Source organism: Haliotis cracherodii, unplaced genomic scaffold, assembly GCF_022045235.1.
Source record: "Haliotis cracherodii isolate W230 unplaced genomic scaffold, xgHalCrac1.p SCAF_18, whole genome shotgun sequence".
Taxonomy (NCBI): Eukaryota; Metazoa; Mollusca; class Gastropoda; order Lepetellida; family Haliotidae; genus Haliotis; species Haliotis cracherodii.
Window position 1 is genome coordinate 26,917,952 of NW_027266273.1, and position 22,654 is coordinate 26,940,605.

General features: G+C 41.5%; 1 protein-coding gene and 1 pseudogene across 1 annotated transcript; one reads left to right on the forward strand and one right to left on the reverse strand.

Annotated features, from left to right (window-relative positions):
• The first annotated feature begins 1,816 nt into the window (after window positions 1-1,816).
• On the forward strand, window positions 1,817-21,460 carry LOC139465519 (sodium-dependent multivitamin transporter-like). The gene is given in 17 exon segments (XM_071247238.1): window positions 1,817-1,921; window positions 4,698-5,057; window positions 5,736-5,804; window positions 6,198-6,249; window positions 6,686-6,753; window positions 7,414-7,494; window positions 8,500-8,573; window positions 9,315-9,452; window positions 10,151-10,286; window positions 10,827-10,915; window positions 11,954-12,066; window positions 15,226-15,299; window positions 15,646-15,732; window positions 17,224-17,456; window positions 18,079-18,179; window positions 18,654-18,781; window positions 21,377-21,460. Coding segments are annotated over 17 exon segments (1,992 nt in total).
• On the reverse strand, window positions 15,779-16,507 carry LOC139465985 (uncharacterized; annotated as a pseudogene).
• Window positions 21,461-22,654: the final 1,194 nt, after the last annotated feature.

Below are 22,654 nucleotides of genomic sequence, written 5' to 3' on the forward strand. Positions count from 1 at the left end.
GTGTTCCTAAGAGCTAAGAGTGTCGTAGCTTGACACATGTAATTACAGAGACGCGTGGCCCCTTCGTGCGTCTCGCGTTATTCTTAAGGGTTTCTCTGCGCTTGTGTGGGGAGGGGGAGATATTGGGGAAAAGTCTGGAAACGTGGTGTCGTGGCACTGGATTATGTCATCCACACTCGCTATCACTGAAATGTCTGTCCCGAACCAGATCGTTTACAGGCCGTCGTCGTGTGGCAGGAGCATTGTTGGTTGCGGCGTTAGGCAACAAATATGCTCATAAATTGTGGGATTAGCAGGTGATACGGGTGTGGCAGGCAATGCTCGCTCTTTTCGCGAGTACTTGGTGTCGCCACTGTTTTTTCAGTGATCTACTCAGATCATTTTCATCACTTGGTTGCCTTTTGGTGATTTCCATCTTTACCTAACAATGCGATGATGTGAGTATGAAGATGATTATGATGACCAGCATATCAATTACATAAAGTTCAAATGTTGTGAAGCTGCGTTTGCAAAATCATGGAAAGCACGTTCAACAATAGAGTAACGTGGTGTCTGGAATCAAATAATCTAATTTCAAATATGCAGTGTGGTTTACGAAAGATCGAAGTACGGATGACCATATAGTTTGTCAGGTTTATAAAAATGTAGTCAATTTACAGTGTGATCTTGTTCAATCTAGAAATAGCGTACGACACAACACGGAAACACTGGTAATAATTTACATGACCTTAAAAAGTCTCAATGTAAGTCGTAGTTATTTTTGTTTCATGCTCGTTTGGTTTGAATGGCGTCGGATCATTATACGCAGGTTCGGGGTGTCCTACATAGCACTACTTACAATCTGTCGTATGTTACTTTGTTTATCATTATATAGACGGGTCGCTTTTCGTTGACGATTTTAGCATATCTTGTCGTCGTAGAACTATACAGTCAATAGAAGGGCAGTAACAGTTATGTCCTAACAAAATTCAAAACTGGGCAGTTGAAAACTTTCTCTTATTCACCCTCTTCGAATAAGACTAAAAACTGCAATTGACGGTAGATGCTACATCTGAGATGTCATGCAAAAGAAGATGTGCGACGATGTTATAGTAGGTGATCTAACTTTCGTAGCTGGCGATTAATAGACCAAATGGGCGTCCTTGTATGATAGTGAAGTACTAAGCCAGCACGAGCCAGCGCGCACGTATTGTTTTAGCTCTACTCGGCGCTAATAAGCGGTGCTATTTGGTGTGTGATTGGATTAATGTAAGGTTGGATTAAGGTGAGGATTCTCCTGTAAACCTGACAGAGGACGTTTTGTTTAGATATAAATCTACTGATGCTTGAGAGGAGGGGGTGTCGCATTCATATTGAGTCGCATTCTTGACTAGGGGCCAGCGGTCGCATTCTTTTGGTGACGCATTAATTTCACGTTTTACAGTATTGTAAGCCTCCTCCAACCTGTTTTAAATGTATTCTGCAATATTTTAATGGGTGGGTACAGGTTTGTATATCCTATAAAGTCAAACATGATACCTATACGCTATGTGAATTGAAATCCGAATTCACATATTCATGTATATGCTATGCACATGCACAAATTATTCAAAACACGAACCACCTGTTTTCTCCATATCTGTTAAATTAACCCCTTCCTATCTGACAATCTTCCCCGTTAACATCTAGTGCATGAAACAGTCCAGCTGAAACCTGCAGCCATAACAATAGGCACACCAGCCTCAACATGACGCCATGAATATTGATGTCACTGTTCATATCAAACCTATCCATGCACGTAGAATGGCCGTTGTTGTGAGATAAGGTGTCGGAATAGATGGACTGATGGATTGGGTCAACTTAAACTAGATCTTCCAGCTCAGTGTTCAATGGGAACCATTTGCAACGAAACATTGCGGGAGTACCACGGCTGCTGATCAAGGTATGTGAGTCAGTGTCACCATATTTCTGAAAGTTTATCAAACTGATTGCTCCAATTCGGGGTTAAATCATGACCAACATCTCTGTGACATAAAGCCCATGAACATATTTAATGCCGGTCTGATTCGAAACAATATTCTGCCTTACGTTCTTTAAAATACTGATAGTAAAAACATACTTTATAGAAGTAGCCACTGAAAACATAAGATGTTTATTTTGTGAGTTGATAACATTTATCATTAACATTTCAGATTTATTGTCAATATTCAAGAAAGGGATATATGTTGATCTTAACTTGGAATACTTGTTACACTTAAATGAGACATGGAATTTCACCTTTCTCTCAATCGGTACAAACACTGTTAACAACATCAATATCTGTCGATTTACGACACATATTTACATTAAAATTATGAAATGAGATTCTAAATTTATAAAACGATCTTATTAATGACTTGCCTGGTAAGACAGATAAATACATTTACTGTTGAAGATGTGTCTTTAGTTTACTATAATTGCTAAGATAATGCGAAGATGAAACAGTTTTGCACCAGTTTTGTGAAAATTTACCTTTCACTCTCTGCTTGAATATCCCCATAAACACTTGAATGTTACCAATTTCCTGTGCAATCCAAACAAAAGAAAAAACACATGTGAATAATAAATTTCTTACTTCAGATACCCAGTTATGTTTACCTTTATCATCTATTTGCTTTGACAATTTATAACATTGAAGGGGATATGTACTTTATTCCATTCTTAGTAACTTTATCCAGTATTTAACTATCACTGACATTGATAAACATATTTAAGTAACAGTTATAATCTTCTCGTATATAAATGACGTATGTTTGTAAAAATAGCAAAAAAGCAGTTTCCCTGAATTCATTACTCATTACAATCACCCCCATGGTGCTATTTTGGTTAAAAAACGACAAAAACGTTTTCATAATCATAAGAAATATCTACTGCAAGTAGCATCTCCATTGCATGATTCGGACGATATCATAAACAGGTGTAAATGAATCACTGTCAAATAGCGATGATACCATGTGTTCGCGACCAGGCAGGCCAATTGTTCACAAGAACATAACACATGTCATTGTAGATGTTATGACATGTGAAACAGTACAGCAACACAATGCTGTATTTAATCGGACAAGGTATGAATCACTATACCAATTACATGAGAGTAGTGACATTATCTAGTAACTGTAAACTACACACTTAACTTACACGCACTACGTTGCACCATATGTGGAAGTGTGTTCAGATGAGGATTGCAACCCGTCATCGTCTTCAAAATATACATATGTTGATCGATGTATTGATTCGAGGACGGGAAATGTATTTCTCTGTTAGTGTTTGACAATGAATATACCACAAAGACTAAAGCATTGTTGCCTGATCAGATTCCACAAATATCACACGCAGATTTTATCTTCAGGTGACTCTTAAAAGCGGCAGTATCGATTATCTATATGATGGTGATAAGTAGAATTCTTACATGTTTCGCTAAAAAATCAAAGGCGCCGAATCTTTTTTATCCTGCGTACACTTTTTCTAGTTACGCCACTATGGCCTGACATATCCTTGGTGACATCGTTCTTTTATTACTGTCAAGCAAAATAGCGTAACCACATCAATTATAGACCGGTGAAATAGTTTCTTTAAACTTGTCGAATATTTGAATGTTATTCCCTGAGAATAAATATGGCAAGATGATGTCAATCATGTTTGATACCGAAGGGTTTTCCAACATATTCAATCCACTGGATTGTCACATCCGTACCTTGACGAGCGCCATAAGCAATCTGTGATGTGCACCAGTAGCTTGGTGTGGGTCATTTAGCAACACGCTGCAGTTGAACAAAGCGAACGCTGTTGCTCTTCCTCCGCCATGTTCGTACCACGGTGACTCCACATCACGCCCCAGGACGTCGGTTACGGTATCCCGTTGTGCAACCAATTCAACTGGTTAAACACAGAATTTCACGTCTTTCAGTTCCTGCAGTCTGCTAACATTAGTAGGGGAAACAAAGTTGCAACTTTTACGCCAGAAAACTCACAAAAACAAGCGACTCCGAACTTCGGCCATGTTTTACATGATTGTCAGCTCGGCCCCACAAAGCACTTGTGGAATGTTTCGAGTCACGTTATTACACTAAATCTAATTATTATAAAAAATACATAAATATAACTCATTATTATTGCTTCATAGGGTTATGGATAATCACACACTGAACGGATAATAAAATGTGACTTCAACCATATGTGACCAATTTAGTCGTGTTTTATTAGATTTAAAACGTACTTGGTCTCTTAACAAAAAGGACACAGAACTCAAAAACCATAGGAGATGAGCTTAACCAAACTTGGCACATAGATAGGTCTAGTGGTGTACTGGTGCCTTTTGATAGTTTGGAATTTTTATGAAAAATGACTTTTCGAGTTTCCCTGGCAACGAGTTTGACTTAGACTAAAAATGGCGGTAGTGCTTCTTCCCTATGTTATATTGGCGGGGGATATGAGTATTTCATGCTTGTTACAACTACTTTTGCGCCCAGTGGAATATGTCTCGGCAGATAATCGAGGATGATTATTCTCGGTAGTTGACTTTTTTATATATTTAGTTAAAACGTTTCTTAGATAGTTATTTTATTAAACACACAATTTCTTCGCAGCAATTGGCATGCCGCCTGAACGCTCAATGTAGCATTACGTACTACCAATATTGCTGCCCGTCACGTTGTCCATACTCTACCTTCTGCCGACAGATCTGGTCCAGAATGATGGCGTCGTCCCAACCCGGCTACGGCACAGTCGACTACGTGGTGTTCTCCTTGTTGCTGCTGCTCTCACTAGCTATAGGTGTCTTCTTTGCTGTTCGATCACGCCGTCGTCAAACCACGTCGGACTTTCTCCTCGCCGGCCGGAAAGCCCCGTATCTCCCTGTAGCGATGTCGTACCTCGCAACGTTCGAGTCGTCCATCATGATGCTGGGCAAGCCATCTGAGACTTATGTGTATGGTTCGCAATGGTTCCTGTCCTCAGCCGGGTTTGTTGTCGCTCAAATCTGTGCCACTTTCATGTTCGTCCCCATGATCTACCGACTCAATATCACAAGTATTTACGAGGTAATACACGAGACGGTGATTTTGTTACATGATCCTGACAAATATATCAATTAGTTCTGCTTTGTGTCTGCTGAAATTGCTCACCCGTGAGGATCCCGGTTAGAACAGGTCGCAAGAGGCAACTAAGGGGATCGGGTGGTCAGACTTGCTGACTTGGTTGATGAACGTCATCATATCCCAATTGCGTGGATCGATGCTGATGATGCCAATCACTGGATTGTCTGGTCCAGATTCGATTATTTTCAGACACCCCCCCCCCCTTCTCTCTCTGTGTGTCTCTCTCTCTCTCTCTGTCTCTCTCTCTGTCTGTCTCTGTCTGTCTCTCTCTCTCTCTCTCTCTCTCTCTCTCTCTCTCACGGACTCTGAAATTGCAAGTGGTGAATGGTAGAATGATATAATGAGAGGGTGATACATATTTACATTATTGTGATGATTTAGTGTTTTCAGCATGCATTACGGTGTGGATATGGCGCATCCACAGTATTATGTAATACGGTATTGTACTAGAACTGGCGATAACGCAGCGTGAATGTGCTACTTTAGAAGTAGGGGATGTTGTTTAAGGTCCCGTGGATTATTCCCGGAAAGACTTATGTGTAGTAAAGCGTATGACAGCACAGTATTTCCCCTTGAACCTTCATTTCGATTGCTATAACTCTCCCATGTCTTTATTCCCAGTACCTGGAAGTAAGGTTCAAATCGAGGCTGGTCAGGATGATTGGAGCTGCACTCGGAACCATGCAACAGGTAACACTTGAATAACACCCGGATAATTCAGTTACTTTGTTGTGTATTGAAGGCGCTCATGACTGTGAAGCTACCAGTTTGATTCCTTAGTTGGATGCAATTTGGGAAACCCTTCTTGGTATGGGCTGCCGCTATGTGGTTGGAATATTGCTAAACACTCACTCACTCACTCATATTATTCACTCAGATCATTCACTCACTCATTCAGATCACTCACTCACCTACCCATATTCCAACTCACTCACTCACTCACCCACGCACCCACTCCTTCACTTACTGAACTCACCCACCCACAAACTCACTCACTCACTTGAAAAAACACTCACTCCTTCACTCACACGTTCTGTAGCTATGGTGTCAAAGTGGATATAAATGGAGGTTTCTTATTTGCAGATAACCTATATCGCCATCGTCATCTTTGGTCAGTCGCTGACACTGGAGGCTGGTAAGGGCAGCGCGAAACTTAGATATACGATTTCGGTTTCGTTAAGAAACAGTTTACTGGCAAATCTGTATATATTTATCAATGATGCTTTGTCTCGTTCACAAAATGTTCATTTTTAAAACCTCACTGATGCAAGATATCAATTTCCTTAAATGCAGATGTCGTACTCAGACGGAATGAATAATAAAATTGTTTTTTTTTAAACTAGGCTTGGTCAAATGACAGGACGCTGTGAAATGAGCTACACTAATCACACACCTCGAAATCTTCCCATTAGGAATCAACGTTAACTATGATTTTCTATAATTATTATTCTTTTAAATACATCAAAAGGTATGTCTTTACGTTATCATTGACCACGTATGCCATCCGAGAACTTTCAAGCAGGTCACTTTACCAATAGCACTTACGCTGTTGATCTTTGCGTTTGTTTCAGCCATCGGGATGCACGTGGAGACGTCTATGCTGGTGTCGACTGTCCTCGCCGTAGTTTACACCTCCCTGGTGAGTCGTAGATTTATCTTGTTATGAGATCCTTGCCGTTATTTCTACCCATTGTTGTTCTGTGCAAATATGCGATTTCTACATTGAGATTGTGGAGGCCAAGATTTATTGTCCCGTAATGCATCTATTTTGATGTCGATTAAGGCGGTTAATATGCTGAGCATAGTTCCCCCCAAGTATGTTTCTAGGTTTGTCAGCACCATACTCGTGCTCGTGGATTTCACCCAAGTGGAAAACGTGTAAGACCTGCATCACTTCGGGCTTTCCTCCCACATTAAGCTGACACGCCATGATATAACTGGAATACTGTTAAAAGCGGCGTTAAACACAACCTACACACACTATTTTGCTCGAGGGCGGAGAGATAGCCAAGTGTTTAAATCGTTCAATTAGCTCCCCACGGAGAAGACACGGGTTTGATTCTTCACATGAGTACGATATATGAAGCTAACATTTGGTGCCTCATGTTGGGATTTTGTTTAAATATTGCTAAAAGATTATATTCCCCCGCGCAGTCACGTAACGCCTCAATTGGTAATCACTGTTAAAGTCCTTCCTTGCTGGACCTGTGACACTGCAGCATTGCATTAATGTAACGTTATTATTATCACTGTTGTTGTTGTTGTTGCTGCTCCATATTTCCATAATGTTTTCTTTCAGGGAGGAATGAAAGCTGTCATCTGGACCGACGCGTTCCAGTGTGCGCTCATGTTCATTGGCATGATCGCCATCATCATCAGGGTGAGTGGCTGATGCTGACATATGGATCACACTCCCCTGTTGTTGTACATGCTCTGTTTCAGCTTTAGATCTGTGCATAAGGATTCAGAGTAACAAGACTGTGTGACAATAGGGATGACTTCAACTTTCCAATAGTCATCTTCATGTCGAGCAGTAATCCAGCAGCCCAGCCTTTGGTGTTCACATTTCACAACTTTTGAGATACGATCGAGCAGGCTCTTTCTACCAAGATTTCAAAGAGCGTTCTGTTGCCCAGAAGTTGTTAGATCAAGGTTACAACATCCAAGGCCTCAATAAATCTTTCAAAAGGTTTTATGGTATACACTTCCAAATATGATGCACCAGTGACAAAAATAATGTTCCCTATTTTGACTTATACTATATGTTCCCGTGCTTTTTCAGGCGAACATTTGATTTGCCTTTGCATGTGTTTGTGACGGGTACCATCGGTGGGGCAGGATACGCTCACCTTTTTGAAAGCTCCCGGTGTCACCACTATTTGATAGTGATTTATAATACCTGCTCATGGCATAGTTGGAATCGTACAATGAATATCTGAAAGGATTTGGTCGCTTTGTTTACATGTCAAAGAATGTCAATTTAGTGATGTGGCATTGTTTCTTTAAGACCGCCTCCGTTGTTCAGACGGTAGAGTGTCTGCCCTGAGATCTGAAAGTCGGTGGTTCGATCCCCTGACGGAGTCATACCAAAAGACGTTAAAAGAGGGGCCCTGTTGTTACCCTGCCTGGAGCTTGGCATTAAGTAGATAAAAAAAGGACTGGTCGGCTCGTAGTCAGTGTACTGTGTCCTCAGTGCTGTATCTACGTTAAACTAGCCACGGTAGCTCAGGTGGCTGGCTCCATAAAACCGGCATATATCCGGAAGAGTACGAGCACGCACGCACGCACGCACGCACGCACGCACGCACGCATGCACACACATATCGTTGTGTCGTGATTGTGTTGTGTCACGTTCAATGAATGTCATGCACATGCCATGTTGCAGGGATGTGTGGTTGTTGGTGGCGGCCACGAGGTCATGGCACGGTCAGTCGCAGGTGGCAGAGTGAACTTCTTCAAGTACGTAACTCTATGTTTGTTTGTTTGTTGTTTAACGCCATATTCACCAAAATTCCAGCTATGTGACAGCAGTCTGTACACAATCGAGTTTAGACAATCCGGCGATTGACAGCATGAGAAACTGTCCACGAATTTGGTATACGATGACATGCATCAACCAAGTCAGCGAGCCTGACCACCCGATCCCGTTAGTCGCCTCTTACGACAAGCATAGACGCCTTTTACGGCAAGCATGGGTTGCTGAAGACCTATTCTACCCCTGATCTTCGCGGATCTTCCCGGGTTGTAATTCTACGTCAACCATGACAGATGCTATTGTAATAACGTTAACGTTGAAGCTGTGCAGCATAAAATACCAAGGGTGCCACGTGTGGCTCAGTCGTCGTAAGTGCTATTATCGAAGGTTCGAATCCCTGATTCTTTGTAGCCTCAAATCGCTCGTGTAAAGATGTAAAATTGATAAAACGTCAAATACTTGCATTACGTCCCCTTGGTGTTGACAGGCCGTGATATAATTGGAATAACGTTTAATTCGGTGTCAAACCTAAATCATTCACTGTAATACAAAGAGTGAGAAATCAGCTGTGCTGGAAGCGCTTGTAAAATGGAAATATCTAAAACATTGAAATAACATTCTTATATAATCATGATTCGATATGGATGTAAGAGAGGGAGAGAGAGAGAGGTGGGGGGGTCGTTATTGACATACTGTGTTTATTAGTTCGTGATCTTTTGTTTCAGCTTTGACCCCGACCCCACAGTTCGACACACCTTCTGGGGACTGTTTGTGGGGACAATCTTGAGGGAGTCCGCCTTTGTGTTCAGTCAGTCTTCAGCGCAGAGAGTCAGCTCCACATCTTCAGAAACACAAGCCAAGAAGTACGTATGATCACATGGACAGGGACAAACACTTGCACTGTATACATTGGATATATGCTACTCAAAACCAAAGATAGACACTCACAATTGATTTAAATATCCATTTTGCAATGATGTTGTTTAGTGTTAATGGAATGATCATATTCTATCGTGATGGATCAGCGTACAATTACCTATCTCGTCGCATTTATGTTAGTGGACAACAGTCACAGTCATAGAAAACGTAGGATTGACAAATACGCTCACCTTTTCGCGAACACCAACGCGAACCGCAAAGCACCACGGAAAAATAACAATATACAGTGCTATTCATACAGGAGGTAATGAAGGGCAGCCAAAACATCGTCTTACGCTTCCCTTGGTGTAAAACATCAAGTCGGTACATACCAGTAGGTTTCATCTGAAATGATGAACAGTTTAAGTATATCAATCGGTTTGTGTTTGTGACGGGTGCCACCGGAGAGGCAGGATACGCTCGCCTTTTCGCGAACACCTGGTACCATCACTATTTGATAGTGCGCCATAAACACATGCTGATGATATAGTCGGAATCGTGCAATGGACTCTGTAGAGATTGCTTCTGTGTATGGACAGGGTATTGTAAAGTCTATATAAACTCCCCCATGGTCATGGCTGACAACTGACACGGGCTTCCAGATCCATCATCAATATTATATGCAACCCTTCTTCTATCCTAGAATGATGCTTGTGTCTGCGCCGGCATTTCCCTTGATGACGGGACTGGCTTTGCTGATGGGATTGGTGGCATATGCTTACTATGACAAAATACAATGCGACCCATTACAGTCGGGACAGCTGTCTAGTCCTAATCAGGTGATAAGAATGAGTGAGTGAGTATGTTTTTTAGCCGCTCTTAGCAATATTAAGCAATATCACGGCGGGGGACACCATATCGGGAATCGAGCACAGGTCTTCGGTGTGAAGAGCGAACGCTTTAACTATAGGCTATCATTAAGTCATTAGTAAGTGGTGTGTGTGTATGTGTGGCGGGGTTGGGATGATTTGTTAAGGTGGCATAACACTCAACGCACTCAATCACTGACTTAATCGTCTGTTTTATAGAAACTTAAGTTTGTTTAAAACGGGCAGACGGTAACCAACTCTGTAACCCACTTACCAATATTTATCATTTCCCTTGACAATAATTTCATGAACTTACCGTAGATGAGGCATTCCTTACTCAATCCTTTGAGAGCCACGCCATGTTCTAGTGGAAACTATTACACAATGGTAACGTTTCACGAGTACACCTCTCTCTGTCTACTCTTACCTGAATCAAACACATAGATATCTCGTGACGCAACTGAGAAATATCAAATATACCAGTGCATTTTACTATCTGTCGTCTTGTAGATTATTCTCCTGCTGGTGAAGGATTTGTTCTGGGATATACCTGGAATGTCAGGGCTGTTCCTTGCATCTCTGTTCAGTGCTGCCCTCAGGTACGTGTCTTCCTGGAATGTCAGGGCTGTTCCTTGCATCTCCGTCCAGTGCTGCTCTCAGGTACGTGTCTTCCTGGAATGTCAGGGCTGTTCCTTGCATCTCTGTTTAGTGCTGCTCTCAGGTACGTGTCTTCCTGGAATGTCTGGGCTGTTCCTTGCATCTCTGTTCAGTGCTGCTCTCAGGTACGTGTCTTCCTGGAATGTCAGGGCTGTTCCTTGCATCTCTGTCCAGTGCTGCTCTCAGGTACGTGTCTTCTTGGAATGTCAGGGCTGTTCCTTGCATCTCTGTTCAGTGCTGCTCTCAGGTACGTGTCTTCCTGGAATGTCAGGGCTGTTCCTTGCATCTCTGTCCAGTGCTGCTCTCAGGTACGTGTCTTCCTGGAATGTCAGGGCTGTTCCTTGCATCTCTGTTCAGTGCTGCTCTCAGGTACGTGTCTTCCTGGAATGTCAGGGCTGTTCCTTGCATCTCTGTTCAGTGCTGCTCTCAGGTACGTGTCTTCCTGGAATGTCAGGGCTGTTCCTTGCATCTCTGTCCAGTGCTGCTCTCAGGTACGTGTCTTCCTGGAATGTCAGGGCTGTTCCTTGCATCTCTGTCCAGTGCTGCTCTCAGGTACGTGTCTTCCTGGAATGTCAGGGCTGTTCCTTGCATCTCTGTTTAGTGCTGCTCTCAGGTACGTGTCTTCCTGGAATGTCGGGGCTGTTCCTTGCATCTCTGTTCAGTGCTGCTCTCAGGTACGTGTCTTCCTGGAATGTCGGGGCTGTTCCTTGCAGCTCTGTTCAGTGCTGCTCTCAGGTACGTGTCGTCCTGGAATGTCTGGAATACCCGAAAATCGTATGAGTTGTAATCCCTGATATTTCATGAAAGGGTTGCGGCGATGCATGCGATGATCAGCCCCCAAACAAATTAGATGTTTGCGTAAATAATTAGAATGCTGACGATCACGACATTGCAGCGTGAGGGAGCCTACCCTGCCTCATATATGTCATGGTTACTACAGATCCGACACGGTACTCATCATGGCGCATGTTGTATTCCAGTACCATCAGTTCCGCCATGAGTAGTTTCTCTGCTAACATGTGGCGGGACTTTCTCCAACCCTACCTGCCGCCGATGTCAGAGAGAAGAGCTGTCATCGTTGCCAAATTAGCAGGTGAGCAATCTAGCCTGCGATACATGACAGTCTGGGCTAAAATAGTATTTTACCCTTTTTGTTGGCACTATAACATCTGAATGACATCCACAGTCACTTGTGGACGTTTAGTCAAGCTTAGCCAAAACACTAAACGTTACCAGCAACATTGGTGCATTGTTAGAGGTGTATGTATTGTACAATCCTTGCCCGCATGCTTGAACAGTTACTGTGTACAGGAATTGGTTCACATATCCCGGTATGATAAACAATATGTGTCTGATTGACATATCATGGTACTGCAGTTACGTACCTTTACTACCATGGTCTGTTAGTCACGAGGTCGAATCCCGTTTTATGATTCTTGGTCTATCTAACTGTTTATCCGCTCTGGGTCCACTTGCACAAAGCGATCTTAGCGCTAAGACTATCGTAAGCCTATGTTAAAGTATGGGAGTTATGATCATCTTAGAGCTAAGATCGCGTTGTGCAAGTGGGTCCTGGAAAGCGCTCCAAAAACTAAGTATGCCTGTTAAAAATGTCTGTATTAATGTTTGTTTGTTGTTTTACGCCTCACTCAGCAATACTCCATCTAAATGACGGCGGTCTGTAAATAATAGAATCTAGACAAGACAATCCAGTGATTGATATGTGCATCGATCTACGAAATTGCGACATGATGACAAACATAAACCAAGTCAGCGAGCCTGACCCCCCGATCCGGCATAGCATAGTCGACTTTTACGGCAAGCATGGATTGCTGAAGACCGGATCTTCACGGGTCCCGTATTAAGGAATTACGTTTATGACAGAAGGTTCGTTTGTGTATATAAAGACAAGAGTAGTCGTCTAGAAATATGTGCTGTGATATGAGTGAATTACTGCTGGAAGCGACGTTCACTAGATACGATAATAGGCTGGCAAATTGGCAACATTGTATAAATACCTGTCAATGATAAATTTATGTTGAGGTGAAAGCATAAATCTTGTTTATCTTTCAACTTTGTTCTCAACTTTATAACATATCAAATACAGTTCCACTCATTCACGCACCATAACGGTCACTCACTTGTCAAAATACTAACTGTCAGCAGTTTTATATGAATCCTGGTTTGCGCCTATCTGTTTACATACCAGTCGGACTCTCCCCATAACAACATCCATATAGGCCAAGGTAAATGGGATCACTCCGCTAATGGAAAATGTATAATGCTCCATTAATGACGTCGGTTTCCCATTTTTGCATGACATGTTTGATCACAGTCATGGGGCAGCATGTTTGTATCTATTTGTATTTATACAACAAAATACATTATGATTTTTTTTAGCATTTAATTTCAACACAGTTGGAATACAAAAAAATGCCCACAGAAGACATTAATTCAGTGGAGTAATTAAAACGCCTTAGAAAGGGTGACAGAAATCCAAGTAACCATTTGACTGACTTTCACAGTCACTGAAATAATGTCGATGCGACGTTAAATTTTCATTCACTCACTCGTACTTTCACAAAATGTTTTTGTCATTTTCCTTTATTTCACTTGACCGACAATTAATAAAAGTTATTAAAATTTACATGTAAACAAGTTTTATACTTTGATATATTAGACTTTATTCTTACACTCCAACCATTCGGTCGTAGGAAATATCAGTTAACAATGAAATTTAAAAAGATCTAATGTGAAAGTGAACGCGACCAGACCTTTTCCATATTCATAAAACTTAAATGTTGAAATCAGAGTCCATTGTACGATTCCGACTATACCACAAGCATGTGTTTATGGATCACTATCAAACAGAGATGATACCAGGTGTTCGCGACAACGTAAACGAATCCTGAAACACCTGGCGCCCCAACACACGTAAATGCCGCCGTTTTATGTTCTCACTTCTTCAAGACTTACGAATGTAGCACCTACTATGTACCTACTCTCCATTGTTACATAAGCAATAAATAAAGTTGTGTACCAAATAAATGCAGTTTTACACTACTGTTGAATATATTCCCTCAAGGATGCTATGTAGAAGTATATGCTGTGGCTTTGTTCGAAATGTGCCTCTGTTCACCAAGCAGTCAATATGTACCCGGTAGAATGAGAGTGGTTGTTAACCTTCTACCGCCTAACAGGCAGTCTAGGTTGTTTACTACCCAGGGAGCTGAGAATGTTTGATGAGCGCACACTGATCCAGTGACCTGGGTGTATAATCGCGCTTTGATGATGACCATTTATGGTGTGAAAATATGTGCGATATAAATAGCCTAGTAGTAGTAGTAGTAGTAGTAGTAGTAGTAGTAGTAGTAGTAGCAGTAGTAGTAGTAGTAGTAGTAGTAGTAGTAGTAGTAGTAGTAGTAGCAGTAGTAGTAGTAGTAGTATCAGATTAAAATAAAAAGGGCAGCAAAGAGGGTTTGGGCGGCCCTGGCACAGTCAGGCTGGTTAGGCTCATCATCAGCTCAGGGCCTTTGCCCCCTCTACACGCAGCACAGACAGCAAATGGGACTTCTCCCTGGAAGCGCTGCCTAGTCAAGCCCACCGAGAATGTTTCGGAAAATGTGAAGATTCCCCAACACTGCAGCCTTCTGCATTACCCAGATTGTCAGAAGGGATGTATTCCTGGTATCAAACCCGGGTACTCTCACAATGTCAGTCAACAGATTGGGAGGTACCAAGCCTAAGGCACCGAGAACAATGAGGAGTCGGACAACTTGGTACTTGGGATGCAAGCGTGACATTTCGAAAGCGAGGTCTGCATATTTGCCATGTTTTTCCTAAATCTTGTCAATCACATTAGTGTCAAACGGACAGAAAATTCAATGATATAAATGATTTGATTGGATTTATCAAAAAGGACAAGATCAGGTTTTTTGGCCTGAATACGTCTGAGGCTGTATACGGGCCTATTCCAAAGGATTTTGTATTTATCATTTTCCCTCTACATATTCCGGGTCGTACCATGGATGGACCTCTGTGTCAAAACCACAAGCCGACATTGAGATTATGTCCCACATCCTTGGCTCGTTTAAGAAAACTGTGGAATGCCTTGTTTTTACCATGAAACTTGACAAGCTTCACAAGAGGATCATCAGACAAATAAATGTGTGCAATTATTATTATTATTATTATTATTATTATTATTATTATTATTATTATTATTATTATTATTATTATTATTATATTTCAGTGGTGTTGTGCGGTGTACTGTCCTGTGGTGTCTCCTATGCCACCATGTCGTTGAAAGTCACAACATTACCACAGGTTAGTCATAAATAATGTACATATTTCTTATGAAAACAGTGTGTCTGATATTTGCGAATTTAACATTTTAGAAACATGTTATAGTTTTCCTATCATAGTATACCTGATGACACCCATTACAGTTCCGCCTCGTTCTGATGACATCAGATATCAGATAACCTTACGAAAAAGTGAAAGACAAATTATTGGTAGGACTTACATCATGACATATGCCCAATGGTAAACCATCAGTGAGCTACAATGTAATTTGTTGTGCTATATGCAGTAATATAACATTCATTATTCACATAACATTGTATAATCATACAACATAATATGACATGGAGATGACGTTGCTGGTTGACAGATAATCTTCACTGTAAGCACGTTGACGTACGGACCTCTCAGTGGGCTGTTCCTCCTGGCAACGCTGTGTCCTTGGGCCAACTTCAAGGTGAGAGTCAGCTACATACCCGTGGCCTGTCAGGATCTTAACCCTGTCAGGTTCGAATCCCAGACTGGTTCTGATTATGATCCTCACTGTGCCAATGCCATACCCATGCCATGCCCGTGGCTTTCATCAATACCATACTAGTGGATATCATCAATACCATACCAGTGGATATCATCAACACCATACCAGTGGATATCATCAACACCACACAAGTGGCTTTCATCAATTCCATACAAGTGGATATCATCAATACCATACAAGTGGATATCATCAATACCATACAAGTGGATATCATCAATACCATACACGTGGCTTTCATCAATTCCATACACGTGGCTTTCATCAATTCCATACCAGTGGATATCATCAATACCATACACGTGGCTTTCACCAATACTATACACGTGGCTTACATCAATACCATACCCGTGGCGTTCATCAATACCATTCACGTGGGTTTCATCAATACCATACCCGTGGGTTCCATCAATATCATACCCGTGGCTTTCATCAATACCATACCCATGGGTTTCATCCAAACCATTCATCAATAACATACTCGAGGGTTTCATCAATACCATACACGTGGCTTTCACCAATACCATACACGTGGCTTTCACCAATACCATTCATCGATAGCATACCCGTGAGTTTCATCAATACCATACACGTGGCTTTCATCAATACCATTCATCAATAGCATACCCGTGAGTTTCATCAATACCATACCCGTGGGTGTCATCAATAGCATACCCGTGGGTGTCATCAATACCATTCTTCATTATTATAATCCTAAATACATCTTGCTAGTGTACCACCACTTTGTATGTAATCTGTGTATCTATACTGTACTTGGGTCTGGGGCCTTTATACTGAAATGCACTGATTACGTGTAGGTGTAGATACCATGGTGCTCAGGAATTGTCGGATATATACATCATAGTGCTCATATATATATATATATATATATATATATATATATATATATATATATATATATACACTTATTTTAGCACTATGATATTATTATTAAATTTCCTTGAGGGTCTTTCAGACTGAAAGAAAACCATGCAGTAATGTCGGGGTGTAAACAAAACTCAACACTGTGCTAAATGCTCTTGGCTATCCAACTTAAACAAGGGGCAAATTAATGTCCATCCCATTGTCTGTACACATGATCCTTGTTCTCACGACTGTAAGTTTCATGTATCTTCATGGAATTGCTATTTTTAACAACTCGTAAAAAGTGTCTTTATATCAAAAGTTACTTTATTATTACATTTAAGATTTGATCTCTCTCTCTCTCTCTCTCTCTCTCTCTCTCTCTCTCTCTCTCTCTCTCTCTCTCTCTCTCTCTCTCCGTCTGTCTCTGTGTGTATATCTGTCTCTCTCCCCTCTCTCGCTGTCTCTCCCCTCCCCCTCTCTGTCTCTCTGTCTCTCTCTTTCTCTCGTTCTCTCTCTCTACGTATATAAAGTGTAAACGTGTTACAGGGGGCGGTGGCAGGGTGTGGCAGCGGCATTGTCGTCACCGGGTGGATCTTCATAGGCGCCACCTTCTCCAAGGCAATCAAGGCGACGCCCTGGTTGCCCGCTGTCTCCACTGCTGCCTGCTCCAACTCCACCAACATGTTCAACACAAGTGCAGACAACATGACGGTGTTGGGAGACTACGTTACGACATCTGCAACTACACCAGAGTCGGCCATGGCGTGGAAAGATAACGTGTAAGACGTAGTGAACATATAAGCGTGCTTCCCCTTCATCGAGACAGATTGTGAGGGGCGCATTGCAGGGGGACTCGCACAGCTGAAGTGAGTGAGTGAGTGAGTTTTACGCCGCTTTTAACAGTATTCCAGTTATATCACGGCGTGTCAGCTTAATGTGGGAGGAAAGCCCTAAGTGATGCAGGTCTCAGACGTTTACCACTTCGGTGAAACCCACGAGCACGGGTATGGTGCTGACAAAACCTAGAAACATAATCGGGGCGAACCGGGATTCGAACCGCACAGCTGGAACCTGCACTGCCAGTAAGCGGACGATCGTCTACCCGGACCAGTACCTCTGTCGAGTGTGCTTTCGATGTTTTCAGGCTAAGAAAAGATCTACTGATTAGCAAAACATTTTGTTAAGACTGTAAAATATGTATGTACTTTCTTGTTCACACGAGAAGCGATTGTGATTCCTAATTCATAAAATATTATTTTCTTCGTATTGTCTCGAGTCACGCTATGTTTGGTCGATGAACACACGGCTGGTTCTCTTTGAGAAATACGAATTACACATATAGAACACATATGCCTTTCACGTGAATTAACATTTACGTGTTTCTTTTTGTATTTCTTCTAGGACGGGTATCGAGAGAGTGTACCTTTTGTCATACACATGGTATGGTGTTGTTGCTATAGCAACGGTGATGCTCGTGGGCTCCATTGTCAGCTTGATTACAGGTACGCATGTCCTTAACAACATGGCTGTGACGTATCTCTTGGCAAATCGTCATTCGTGTCATTGCTATCAATTCTATCAATAGTATTATGCGTTTGTAGTGTTCTCGGTAATCTGGGTGCATCAGTATCCTTCACACCACGGGTGCAGCGGCAAGCTCTCATATGCTTCCTCTGCACTGTTTGACGACATATTTGACCTGTGAAGATCCGTGTTAGCAACCCATACTTGCCGTAAGAGGCGACTTTGCTTGTCGTAAGAGGCAACTTTCGGGATCGTGTGGTCAGGCTCGCTGACTTGGTTGATGCACGTCATCGTATCCTAATTTCGTGGATCGATGCTCATGATGGCAATCACTGGATCGTCTGGTCCAGACTCGCTTATTTGTACAGACCGCCGTCATATAGCTTAAATATTGCTGAATACGGCGTAAAACAACAAATAAACAAACAGAACTACTGACCATATATTTGCAGGTAGCAATACGAATGACCCTGTTGACCCCACTCTCCTGGCAACGTACCGACTCACGTGCTGCCGCAAACATGGCGGACCGGACAAACCAGCAACGATACACCCCGACGCCGTAGAGGTCACAGAAAAGGTCAAACAGAATATACAACTCTCGTATCAGAAAATCACATTTAAATCTGTCCAATTTAATTAAAATCGGACATTTTACTCAGATACGATCATCTGCATGAAGATTTGTATGAATGAAAATGGTTTTAAGCCGCTTTTAGCAATAGTCCAGCAATATTACGGCGGGGGACACTGGGAATGGGCTTCAGCCCGAGAAGGTCGGGGGAAATGTCAATGCCATTGAGCGAAGTATTCACACAAGCATACCTCATTTCTGTATCCCGATAACAAACATAACCGGGCAGTTCCGAATGCAAAATCATATTCTCAATTTCTATCATAAGAAAAAAAGGGGAACACCTGATTTTTGACAATGGTTGATGATGAAGATAATGGTGAAGATGAAGTTTAGATATGTATTTCATATATAGACAAGTATATTTTGAACACAAACTTAAATAATTGCAAACGTTCGACCCTTGACATAGAGCAGCAGTCATGAACGAGTTCCTCCTGATCACTCTCGCGTCTATATGCCTTATTACTTTGTTCTTGTATATCACACATCAGAGCTTTCCTCACAACCGGACAGTGCTGCATGGTCTAAGCTCATTATAACCAGCTTTCAAGAATATTCAGAAACCCATGCTTGCCGTTAAAGACGACAATTCTTGTCGTAAGAGGCGACAAACGGGATCGAGTGGTTGATGCATGCCATTGTATCCCAACTGCGTAGATCGATAAGTATATAAAGTGGTATTAAACATATTTCTTTTTTTTTGCACTTTAAATATATATAAACAGAGATCATGTATTGTTTGTGTATCTCGAGTGTTCATTATATTTATAAATATGTTTACTGCACTTTCATTTCTGATGTATTCACTAATTATACTTTTCCTCTAATAAAGGTATATGCTTCACATACACGTTAAACATGAATTTCATCTTCTATGTACAATTTGCCTCCAGTGAGGACATAGTTTTGAATGGTACGGTACAATAGTGTATATTCCTGTCTGTCATAAGTCTGACATCACCACATCTAAATCTTGGGAAACACATTCTCAAATGTAAAGGAATATCAATGCGTAGACAGTTTTCCACATGCAAGAGTGTATTGATTAACAGGCAGTTGGGACATTTATGAGTTTGTAGTGTAGAATTCAGGTTTTGAATAAGATATCAGGAAGTTTTATTTTAAATAATTTTATAAAAATGTTAATTTTCCAAACATCCTGGCTTATCCAAACAAAACAAAACCCAAATTAGAATGTGTTTGATGTGTGTAGCCCATGTGACTCTGATAGCATCATCAAGAGATTTTAACATTAAATAACATTGGTAAAGTAACCTATTTCTATCTCGAGTGGAATTAGTTTATTTCAGTTTATCGTCCCAAACTGGCTCCCACAGGAGATATCGCTTGGGTGAGACCACTCGTTGATATATTTGATATCAAAAGACACTCGGGTGAGATCACTCGTTGATATATTTGATATCAAAAGACACTCGGGTGAGATCACTCGTTGATATATTTGATATCAAAAGACACTCGGGTGAGGTTTTCTGTATAAAGGCCACATGCCCACGTACATAGATATAATGTGATACAAAAAGAAGATACAAACCTTTCAGAATAGAACAATTAGAATATTGATAACGAAGAAGGTAATCACAAAGTATCGTTAATGTATTTAGCGCATCTTGACAAGATTTCAGTGTTGCATTAGTGCTGCAAAAATATATTTGTCTGCAAATATCATACAACTGGCATACTAATATAAAAGACCCGTGAGGATTCCGGGGTAGAATAGGTCTTCAGCAACCCATGCTTGTCGTAAAAGGTGACTATGCTTGTCGTAAAAGGCGACTAACCCGGATCGGTGGTCAGGCTCGCTGACTTGGTTGATGCTTGTCATGGATCCCAATTGCGTGGATTGATGATCATGATATTAATCACTGGATTGTCTGGTCCAGACTCGATTATTTACAGACCGCCGTCATATAGCTGGAATATTGCTGAGTTCGGCGTTAAACAACAAACCAACCAACCAACCAACTAACATGAAATGTAACTCTGCTATAATACATTTACAAAAAGGACAAAACATAAGGTTTCAATCAACCCCCATCAGGTGTACTATAGAGGGTGTGTTTGTGTTTTGTGCAGTTGTTGTATTGTTAAGAATGAATCGTTGTCGTCAAGAAGGGTTCACCTGACGCGATCTTTTCAGGAGCTGCCCTCGGGTCTTCACACCCAGATGTATCGTTATGGAGTAAATTTGATTTAAATTACATTGGAAACGTCAAAAAATATGCAAATAAAAGCCACAAAAAACGTTCCACATTCATGAGAAATATCTTTATTTTCCGTTATTCTGAATCTCTGAAAGCAATCGTTACTATACTTACATAGTACATATTACACAGAGTTAGGTCTGGGCTGGAACGAACACTTAGGTGCATTCTCATTGGTTACAACTTCCATTTGTCATGTGTCACATCCAAAGAAGATGGGCTGCAGTCCTTGTGTACTGAATATTCAGCAAGACCTTCAAACCTGAAAACACTTTACCTTCATCTCCTGTTTCACCTTCCTCACTTTCATTTACAGTCTGACCTTGCAACGTCACAAGAATATCACCAGGACTCATTCACCAAGACTGGCTCGCCCCCTCTGTATGATACCAGAATATGACGAGAAGCTACTATACGGCCAGCTGTGAAGTACCCGAGACATTCCTTCAGGGAAAGGTGCTCCCGGCAGAACACCTGGTGTCTTCATGACATTTCATACTTATTAATGATAGTAGTTTATTTGTCACTTCAATTTCATGTCATGCAGCTGATATAGGAGTGTGATCTCCCTGACACGTGCACAGGGCGACCATCCTCTGTAGGACATTGTTATAGGACATTATATTACGCCAACGCCAGAGTAACTAATCAGTGCGATCCGCCGAAACAGATTCCATTGGGTATTTAATACAGAATAACGGTGAACTATATTAACGGATCACTGAAAATCAGTGATGACACCAGGTGTTCGAGAAAATGGTCAGCATGTCCAGCCCTACCGTCAGTACCGGCCATTCAAACAATGTGCATCAACAGTAAATGTTTGTTTGTTGCCTGACCTACCATACGACGGCCGCGTGTAGGCAATCGACCAGACAATCAAGTGATGGACCAGGAAAACAAGTGACACGATGGCGGATCTACTGATTTTGCTGAAACTAAAAACGATGTATTGATTTTGAACTACGTGTGCAGTGTACAAGTGCAGAGATTCTACTGTTTATATGTAAAGAAAACTTACAAGAAATATGTTCGTTTTATCGACTAGGGTAGCCTGTTTGACACACTACAGATGATCTGATATCGTTCGATAATGGTCAAACAGCCAATTTCCTTCCACTGATTAATGCATCTGAACTAGGAATAAAGGAGACCAGTGACACCGCCTCACCTGTTTCATTATAAGTTATGTGCATAAAGAGTCGGATCCAACTTAACAAGGGTAATATTCCATCAGCTTCAACCTTGGGTGTCTACATTTCACAACATTTGACATACACTGCAGATGTCTAAGAGCGATGTACGACTCTTCTCAAATGTTAGTTGGTAAAAGTTGCGATATTCAAAGCGTCACTAACGCTTTCAAAATGAAAGCATTTCAAAATTAGACGCATCAGTCACAATGCAGTTTCCGATGCAATTCCCTATTTTGACTTGAACCATGCATTCCCGTGTTCTTACTGGTGAGTAATTGACTTGTCTTTGCATGTGTTTGTGACGGGTGCCAGCATAGGTTTCGCAACTGGTATCGTCACTATTGTGTAGTGATTCATGAACACATGAATATCATATAATCAGAATCTTACAATCGACT